Source organism: Cucurbita maxima, unplaced genomic scaffold (assembly GCF_002738345.1).
Source record: "Cucurbita maxima cultivar Rimu unplaced genomic scaffold, Cmax_1.0 Cma_Scf00060, whole genome shotgun sequence".
Taxonomy (NCBI): Eukaryota; Viridiplantae; Streptophyta; class Magnoliopsida; order Cucurbitales; family Cucurbitaceae; genus Cucurbita; species Cucurbita maxima.
The window spans coordinates 200,632-210,704 of record NW_019272076.1 but is presented as its reverse complement, the minus strand read 5'-3'; the positions used below and the strand labels follow the sequence as shown (position 1 = coordinate 210,704).

Here is a 10,073-nt window from a genome sequence, read left to right as displayed (position 1 = left end):
TTACAGGGTAGCTGTAATACGCGAGGTTTGCTATACTTGAGTTTTAAATTATTATGAAAATGTCATTTACCTTCTTATTAAATATTAAATTGAACATTTCATATATTTTTTTCAATGAAATGAATCCATTTTCATATTTGAAGGAGACCTTTTATTAACTTAGTGATACTAAATTAATTAATTAATTTTTTATTTATTAACTTTGATCAGTTTCGTTCTTATGCGTTAAAGAACAAGTTGCGAACAAGTTGCTTATATGAATACGTTACTATATTCAAAAGTGTTTGTAATGGTAGTTGGGTCAAATGACCATATCTTTTAAGGACAATATGTTTATGATTCAGTTATAAACTAAGATTCTATCTGACTTGAAATTAACATTTAAGGAAACTATTCTGACGCATAGAAGTTCCTAATTTATTCAAACTTAAGGTAATATTGTATAGGGTTATTTTGTGAAATATTTGTCTTCTCAATTAACAAATTTATGATAAGAAATTAGATATATAATTGATACGAAAATAATCTATCATGTAAAATATTTATTCATTTCAAACTATTACCAAGTAAATCCTAATAATATTACGAGAACTAAATACTCAACTTTATTCAAATACTATAGATTTTTTAAGTTATTTTTTTAACCGATTCCATGTACCTTCAAAATGTTAAGAATGTTAAGAATGGGACAAATAGAAGAACAGTGATATAGATCGAATCAAAGCACCTGTGTTCTTATCCAGCTTCAAAACTTTAAATATTTATTATATCACTCTCTGATCTAAGATATTCACTTTGTTCCAATCAATTAAATGAGACAAATTACCAATCTTGGACTATATCATTTATGTATGGACCAAGAAGTGATCATCACTTGTTCCAATCAAATTAAATTAGACAAATTACCGATATTTACTTGTTCCAATCAAATTACCAGAATATCATAGCAGGAGAAATGAAAAACTATGAGAGCATTCTTAACTTCTAACATGTTATATCATACCTATTTTAATTTAACAAAAATAAAAGCTATAATTATAAAATAAAATAAGTAATTGTTCAAATAATTAAAAAAAGAAATTGTAAAATGAATGGGAAGCCATGAATGGTGTGAATAGTATAATATAAGAAGTTTTTATTAGTGTTCGTGGGATATAAGTTAAGGCGTTGCATTTTCTCATGAGCTGTGGAGTCGTGTTGGGTTTCCATTGTTGGGATTGGGAGTTCTTAACCGCCCTTCTTCTTTTCTCTTCTTTTCTCTTCCTTTCCTCCTAAATCCTTCTAATTTCTATATCTTCTTCTTCCTTTCTGTTTCTACTTCTTCATTTTTCTCATGGGGGAGCAGCCAGCTATAGGCCTAGGTGATGTGTGTCAAAAGCCAAACCCCTCTCCGCCGCCCTTCTTGGCCAAAACCTACCTGTTGGTCGAGGATCCGACCACCGATGATGTCATCTCCTGGAACGACGATGGGACCGCGCTCGTCGTGTGGCATCCCCTGGAGTTCGCTAGAGATCTCCTCCCTACCCTCTTCAAACATAGCAACTTCTCTAGCTTTGTTCGCCAACTAAACACATATGTAAGTCGATATAACATGAAATTTATCGTAACCAAAGCTTAAGTTTGACGGATAATCGAACCTTACAACGAAACTTTGATAGGGATTTCGCAAGATTGTGACAAGTCGATGGGAGTTTTACAATGACAAGTTTCAAAAGGGAGGTAAAGAAAGACTCTACGAAATATGTAGGAGAAAAGCATGGAGCAACAAGCCACAACACAAGAGTAATGCAAAAGCAATCCAGGCCACACATCAAGATGAACTCGACGAAGATGAATGGTCCTGGTTGAATCCATCGTCAACCGATCATTACGTGACACTTGTTGACGAAAACAAGAGGCTGAAGAAGGAGAAGGGAGTGTTGAGGTTTGAGCTAAAGAACATGAAGAAGAAATGCAGAGAGCTTATTGGTTTGATAGGAAAGTACGAATTGGGCATTAATGGGTATGATAAGAAGGAAGATGAGATGATGGTAATGAAGCCAAACTTGAAACTATTTGGGGTTAAGTTGGAGGTTGGGGAAGAAGATGAAATGGTGAGGCAAAACAAGAGGAAGAGATGAATTTATCAAAATGAACCATTTTTGTTCTCTCAATCATGCAAATCAATGAAGTTTAAACCATAAGATTATTGTGTTTTGATTTAAACCCATGCAAATATGTGTGTATCTATCTATATATATATATAGTCTATTTTGAGGATATTTTTATTTATTTTATGAGGAAGTTCTTATTTTTCACTTTTGTTTATTCTAAATTATAAAGTTAAAAAACAATTGATTATTTTTGCCTCTTCCTCCGAGAAAGATGATCAAATTGTTAAGAATTGGGAGAAAACTGGAAAGATTAGAGGAATCGGAGAAATCTCATATTCTATTGAAAAATGAAATTGACTATTATAGCATTACAGAATACACGGAAAACAAGTAAATCTAAATCAATGAACACGAATAGTAATGAATTTATATGTGTCAAAACAGACTCCAATAATCCTCTCAACTTCAAGAAAGCATCCAATTTCAGGGGTTTAGTCATCACATTAGCTAACTGTTCTTGTGTGCCACAATGCACCAACTCCACAGTGCCAGTCTTTGTGAGCTCTCGAAGGAAGTGGAAACGCACATCTATGTGCTTACTCCGACCGTGCATTACTGAGTTTTTTGAAAGCTTGATAGCAGAGCTATTATCACAGTGAATAATAGTTGACTTGTCTTAATTCTGATCCAGCTTTTCCAACCCCTTTTTAACCATAATGGCATGCACATGAGGCTGCAACTATGAATTCTGCCTTTGTGGAAAATAGACTACTATTGGTTGTTTCTTTGATGACCATGATACTACTCCAGAACTCAATAAGAACACATAGCTTGAAGTACTCTTTCTCTCATCCAAATCTCCAGCGTAATCACTGTCTGTGTATGCAACAAAATCATCATCTCCTTCTTTCCGATGGAAAATTTCAAGCCCAGTTATTCCCTTCAAATAACGTAGTATCCTTTTTGCTGCCTGTAAATGAAGCTCAGTGGGATTCTCCATATATCTACTAATCAAACTCACTACAAACTTTATGTCTGGTCGAGTTGTTGTGAGATAATTAAGACTGCCTACAATTTGCTTATAGTAAGTTTTGTCCACGTTTATTCCATCTTCATCTTTCATAAGTTTGCATCCAGGGACAATAGGATTATGAATAGAATTACTTTTGTCTATTCTAAACCGTTTCAGCACCTCCAAAGCATATTTCTTATGACTTATAAAAATACCACTAGATTGTTAGATTTCAAGGCCAAGAAAATACCTCATCTTACCAAGATCTGTCATGTCAAACTCATTTTTCATGAAATTTTTAAGCTCTGTAAACATTAATTTGTCATCTCCAGTAAACATGAGATCATCGACATAGAGAATTACAATTAATACTTTGGCTTCTTTTCCTCTCTTGATGAACAAAGTATGCTCATAATCACACTTCTCAAAACCTTCCTTCATAAAATAGGCTTCTATACGGCTGTACCATGCAAATGAAACTTGCTTAAGCCCATAGAATGCCTTCTTTAATTTGTAAGCCTTCTGCTCATGTCCCTTTTGCACATATCCACAGGGTTGCTCCACAAAGACCTCTTCATTCAAATCACCATATAGAACTGCAGATTTCACGTCTAGCTGATAGATGGACCAACCTCTTTGAGCTGCAAGTGTTACCACCAAACGAATTGTCTCCATGCGCGCAACAGGTACAAATACTTCAGTATAGTCTACCCCATGTGGTTGAGTATACCCCTTTGCTACAAGCCTAGGCTTGTATTTGTTGACTTCCCAATTTTCATTGAACTTTGTCTTATAAATCCATTTTACTCCAATCTTCTTTCCACCGTCAGGTAACTCCATCAATTCCCATGTGTCATTTCTGTTTATTGATTCCATTTCCAGATCTTCCACCGTCAGGTAACTCCATCAATTCCCATGTGTCATTTCTGTTTATTGATTCCATTTCCAGATCCATGGCTTGCCTCCATTTCTCACTCTTCAATGCGTCTTTAAAGTTTACAAGATCAGTAGTAGTAGACATGACTAAGTGAGCTTAGTTATCTTCTTCAGAAAGATCTTCTTCTGTTGCATAGTCTCTCTGTAGACATGACTAAGTGAGCTTAGTTATCTTCTTCAGAAAGATCTTCTTCTGTTGCATAGTCTCTCTTCCAAACTAGTGGTCTTTTATTCGAGCTAGGAGATCTTGCTTCCGCCAAAGAGCTAGATGAAATATTTTTCTCTGCAGCTTCTATATCAGATTTGCTCCCTTCTTCATTTTCATCACACACATCTATTGCCTCCTCTTGATCACCCCGTTCCAAATCACACATAATGGTTTCTTCATAGGTCTTATCCCAGTCCCAACTCTTATCTTCCTCGAATACAACATCCCTACTTGTTATGATCCGTTGTGAAGTTAGATCATAGAATTTATAAGCCTTTGACGTTTCACTAACTCCTAGCAAAACACAACTCAAACTCTTATCATCTAACTTAGTTCTTTTACTATCAAACACATGAACATGAGAGATACATCCAAAAACTCTAAAATGCTCAACTAAAGGTTTGACTCCACTCCAAGCCAATGTTGGACTTCGATTCAGTACCTGCACAGTCCAGTTGACTGCTTCAGGCTAGAAACTTTTTGGAATTTTCCTTTCTGAAATCATACTACGAACCATATTCATAATAGTTCTATTTTTTCGTTCTGCAACTCCATTCTACTGTGGCATGTATACAGTTGTAAGTTGTTTTTTTTTATATCATTTACATCACAAAAATTGGTGAATTCTTGTAATGTAAACTCTCCTCCTCGATCTGTTCACAAGGCTTTAATAAATGAGTTTGTTTCCTTCTCAACATGAATCTTGAAGTTTTTAAATACAGTAAAGGCTTCTGATTTTTCTGTTAAGAAATAAACCCACGTTTTTGTGCAGAAGTCATCTGTGAAAGTAATCAAGTACCTTTTCGTGCTGTTTGAGATGGGTTTGATTGGTTCACAAATATCAACATGCACCAATGGGAGAATTTTTGAAGCTTGCCATGTGCTCATTTTTGGAAACGAGTGCCTTTGTTGCTTACCCACCAAACAATTTTTACACAGTCTCAATGGAGACTTGAGCTGTGGTAAACCATCCACCATCTTCTTTTGCTGAAGAGTCTTTAATCCTTTAAAGCCCAAATGTCCATATCTACGGTGCCAAAGTTGCTCAATATCTTTTGTGATTGTATTGAAACAAGTGGATGCTATAGGCTAAGATATAGCATGCAATATGAACATTCGATTCGAAGATATCTTTGTCTCCATGATTAAGCCTCTCTTAGGATGAAAACCCTTGCACGTTCCATTTTGAAACAAAATGGTAAGCCCCTTTACTTGCAATTTCCCAATACTCAACAAATTGTTCTTCATCTCTGGCACATAGAACACTCTTGTGATTATCTATATGATTCCATTCACTTGCAAATGTACATTACTCTTTCCTGTTACAACCATGCTTGAGTTGTTGCCCATCTTCACTGTATACCAAAATCTGAAAAATATTTCTTTTTCCCACACATATGATTGCTACATTCCAAGTCAAGAAACTACATATCTTCTCTATTGGCCTTATTCATATTCACGTAAACCGTCAGCAACATCTCTTCTTGAGTCTCCACATAGTTTTCCTCCTCCTTGCTTTGACATTTCCATTGAAAATGTCCTAGCTTGTGACAATTATAGCACTCCACTGTGGCCCTATTGAAGGTTTGTTTGCCTCATCCCCTTCCTCTGCCTCTAAAACTTCCACGACCTTGACCCCTTCCTTTCCTCTAGATTGTTCACCATGAGTGATCTTCAAAGCGTGTTCTTTTTCAACATGAGAACTCTTGTGTTGTTCATGCACAAGCAGACTGCTTTGCAACTCATCAATGGTTAAGATGGTTGTATCCTTGGAATCCTCAAGGAAACACACATAATCAAACTTGGGAGTCATAGATCTCAGAATCTTTTCAACTACTTCAACATTTCCTTTATTCTCATCATTTAGTTTCATCTTGTTGGCTATGCTAAGCGTTCGAGCAAAATACTCATTCACAGATTCTCCTACCTTCATGTGAAGCATTTCAAACTCCTTCTGAAGAGCTTGCAAATGTGCACGCTTTACCAGTTTTGAACCTTGATATTTATGTTTCATAGAATCCCATATGTTCTTTGTTGTATCCTTGTTGAGGATTGTCTCCTCGAATGATCTAATGCTTAAAATAGATAATTCTTTGTTTTCAAATCTTTCAACTTCTGAAATTCAATGTGGGGCATCTGTGAAAACGCTATCTTCTGTTGCTGCAGGAATCTCATTCTCCACCAAACCCGATTACTCTTTTGAACGCAAAAAGTTTTCCATGAGCATCGCCCAATGATCATAGTACCCATCAGATTTCGGAATTGCAGGTTGCACAAATGAACTCTCCATCGACATACTTTTATTATGACACACGTAAAAGACTACTGTTTCTAGTTTTAACTTGGCTAAGTTTAGGGCATGACTCTGATACCAAATGTTAACAAAGACATAAAATTAGAAAGATCAAAAGGACGGGGAGAAATCTCACATTCTCGGTTGAAGAATGAAATTGTCTATTATATAACGTAACACAAGGTTGGAAAAAGGGATAGTGAAAGAGATAAAAATAGATAGAATAGATGAATGTTGCAGTCCTTTATTATTGTCAACTGACTTGATGCTTAGAGGGTTACACAATTCCCGTATTTATAGCTTATACACTAGACCAGAAATAGTAAATCATCGAAATGTAGAAAAATTCAAATCTACCAATCTTCTAAAATCTTGGTAGTTTGAATATTTGAATTATATCTCAATTACATTTAATCATATCTTTTTGAATACTTTGAATCATATCTCAACACTCCCCTTGGATTCAAAGTTGCAAATGCCAACTAATCGTCTGAAGTAGCAAAACTTTTCTTTTGACAAAGCCTTGGTAAGTATGTCTGCTAGCCGTTCATCGGTGTTACAATATTCCAAGACAATTTCTTCATCTGCAACAAGATCACGAATATAGTGATGTCGAAGTTCAATATGTTTTGTTATATTGTGAAACACTGGGTTCTTTGTCATAGAAATAGTTGCTTTATTATCACAAAATATCTTTGTTGCCCCTTTTTGCTCTTGTTGAAGATCAACTAACATTCTTCTTATAGCCAAATAGCTTGACACACTGCTGAAGTTGCTGCAGCATATTCTGCTTCTGACGTTGACAACGCCACTATTGCTTGCTTCTTTGAGCTCCAAGTGATCGCTCCTGACCCTAAAGTGAAAACATTGGCTGAAATGCTTCGTCTATCATCTAATGATCCTGCCCAATCACTATCAGTGAATCCATATAGTTTAAAATTAGAGGATTTAGAATACCAAATTCCATACTCCATAGTTCCGGCAATGTAATGTAATACTCTTTTTGCTGCTCCATAATGAACCTTTGAAGGATGTTGCATAAACTTAGAAATAATACCAACAGGAAATGCAATGTCGAGTCGTGTGTGAGTTAAATAAATTAATCCGCCAACCAAGCTCCTGAACCTTCTAGCATCTGTCATTTCTGCTTCATCATCATGTTGTAATTTCTCATTAATATTCATAGGAGTAGTTGCAGGCTTACAATTAAGCATACCAAATTTATTTATAATAATTTTAGCATATTTTCTTTGTGAAATAAAAATTCCATCCTCAACTTTATACTTCAAGACCAAGAAAATAGTGTAATAGACTCATATTTGACATCTCAAATTCACTCATCATTTGAGACTTAAATTTATCCAAAAGAGAGTTAGAAGAGCTAGTGTAAATAATATCGTCAACATAGAGGCAAATAATGATGAAATCACTTTTACCTTCTTCACATATAAAGTAGGCTCATTCTCACTTCTCATGTATCCTTTCTTTTGAAAATACTCATCAATCTTGCTATACCAAGCTCGAGGGGTCTGCTTTAATCCGTATAGTGCCTTTCTCAACTTGTATACCTTTGTTTCTTTGTCCTTCTTTATGAATTCTTCTGGTTGTACTACATAAACCTCTTATTGTAAATCTCCGTTAAGAAATGCTGACTTAACATCAAATTGATAAACCGGCCACCGCAATTCTGCTGCTAATGCTAGAATAGTTCTTACAGTTTCAAAACGAGCAATTGGAGAAAACGTTTCTTCAAAATCTATACCTTGTTGTTGTACATACCCTTTTGCTACAAGACGGGCCTTATACTTTTGTATGCTTCTATCTGATGCAAATTTTGTCTTGAACACCCATTTCAAATTGATTGCATTTTTTTCCTTTGGTAAGTCAACACCCATTTCAAATTGATTGCATTTTTTTCGTTTGGTAAGTCAACTATCTCCCATGTTCCATTTCTCTCAATGGACTGCATCTCTTCTACCATGGCTTTCTTCCACCCTTCTTTTTCAGCTGCTTCAAAATTCATTCGTTGATTTTTATACCAACAATTAGATTTTGTGTGCCCATACCTTCTGCAATGGTAACATTGTATGACATTCCTTTGTTCATTGAATTGTCTCTGTCCATCACTTCTCCATCTACCTCTGTTATCACGACCACCATGGAAGCTGCGAAATCCTCCTCTTCTATGACTTCTACCTGCTAAATGAATATTTTCTTTTTCGTTGTTGGTTGTCTCCTTCACCTGTTGTGCCTTTTCTTCGTTCCTTTCTGATGCTCTATTGATTCTTGCCTCATGGGCCTGAAGCGAGCCCATCAATTCATCAACGGAGAGTATGGATAGATCCTTAGCTTCTTCTATGGCAGCCACCACATAGTCAAACTTTGGAGTCAAGCTTCTCAACACCTTTGCAACAATTGTTTCGTTTGAAATTTTCTCTCCATAGGTACGCATCTGACTGACTATTGCCATTGCTCTTGACAAAAAATCAGCAATTGATTCGCCATTCGTCATGAGTAGAGTTTCAAAATCACGTCTTAGAGATTGCAATTTCACTGTCATGACCTTTGAATCTCCTAAAAACTCCTTCTGTAGAATTGACCATGCCTGCTTTGATGTGGTTGGCTGCAATTCGTGAGAAGATAGTCTCATGAACTGCTTGCTAAATAATGAATAAAGTCGTGGCATCGTTTTTCTTGGTTTCTCTTAGTCTCTCCTTTTCTTCTATTGTGGGTTCTAATACATCAACAAACCCGTCCCCCACCAAGTCCCATAGCTCCTGCGATCTGAGCAAGGTCTTCATCTTGATGCTCCACCACTCTTATTTCTCACCATTAAAGATCGGTAACAACAGTGCAGAGGAAGAAAATCAGCTACTGCCATTTTTGTTTTGTGAAAGAAAATAATCACTCGCTCTCGTGTCAAACGAACTTGGCTCTGATACCAAAATTGTTGGAAAAAGGGATAGTGAAAGAGATAAGAATAGATGAATGCTGTCGTGCTTTATTATTGTCAAATGACTTGATGCTTAGAGGATTACTCAATTCTCGTATTTATAGCTTATACACTGGACCAGAAATAGTAAATCATCGAAATCTAGAAAAAATTCAAATCTACTAACAATCTCCTAAAATCTTGGTAGTTTAGAATATTTGAATCATATCTCAATTACTCTGAATCATATCTTTTTGAATACTTTGAATCATATTTCAACACACGAAAAATAAGGAAATCTAAATCAAATAACTAAATCAAATCTAATTCAAATAACTAAATCAAATTTAAATCAAACCTAACATAAACCATCTAAGTCAAATCTAAATCAAACCTAACACAAACAATCTGTGGAAGCGTTCGTACCCTCGTGATGAAATATGGGTATCCCCACACAGATAATGCATGAGGTCCGAATATTTTTCAATTTTCATTATTATTTAATACAGTCCCGTTAATGTTCTATACATATCATATCATTTTTTATATCGTTTATTATTCATATCATATAATTTCTCATTTTTCAGTTCTCATATCGT

The 10,073-nt window shown here is 35.4% G+C and overlaps 3 protein-coding genes across 3 annotated transcripts; 1 reads left to right on the top strand and 2 right to left on the bottom strand.

Annotated features, from left to right (window-relative positions):
• Positions 1-1,333: 1,333 nt before the first annotated feature.
• LOC111471901 (heat stress transcription factor B-3-like) lies at positions 1,334-2,200 on the top strand. Its single transcript, XM_023117577.1, has 2 exons — positions 1,334-1,576; positions 1,659-2,200. The coding sequence occupies exons 1-2, from the start codon at positions 1,334-1,336 to the stop codon at positions 2,118-2,120; spliced, it is 705 nt and encodes a 234-aa protein (XP_022973345.1). The 3' UTR covers positions 2,121-2,200.
• A 5,082-nt stretch (positions 2,201-7,282) lies between these two features.
• LOC111471916 (uncharacterized mitochondrial protein AtMg00810-like) lies at positions 7,283-7,726 on the bottom strand. Its single transcript, XM_023117589.1, has one exon. It carries the CDS (start codon positions 7,724-7,726, stop codon positions 7,283-7,285), a length of 444 nt encoding a protein of 147 aa, XP_022973357.1.
• Positions 7,727-8,394: 668 nt separating this feature from the next.
• Positions 8,395-9,228, bottom strand: LOC111471915. The gene has a single exon (XM_023117588.1). It carries the CDS (start codon positions 9,226-9,228, stop codon positions 8,395-8,397), a length of 834 nt encoding a protein of 277 aa, XP_022973356.1.
• Between the last annotated feature and the right edge of the window lie 845 nt (positions 9,229-10,073).

Excerpts from the sequence above, each read along its gene's own strand:
- LOC111471916 (XM_023117589.1), bottom strand. The coding sequence starts at position 7,726 with ATGAATATTAATGAGAAATTACAACATGATGATGAAGCAGAAATGACA.
- LOC111471901 (XM_023117577.1), top strand. The coding sequence starts at position 1,334 with ATGGGGGAGCAGCCAGCTATAGGCCTAGGTGATGTGTGTCAAAAGCCA. Across the intron at positions 1,577-1,658 it reads TTCGCCAACTAAACACATAT|GGATTTCGCAAGATTGTGAC; the intron begins GTAAGTCGATAT and ends AAACTTTGATAG.
- LOC111471915 (XM_023117588.1), bottom strand. The coding sequence starts at position 9,228 with ATGCCACGACTTTATTCATTATTTAGCAAGCAGTTCATGAGACTATCT.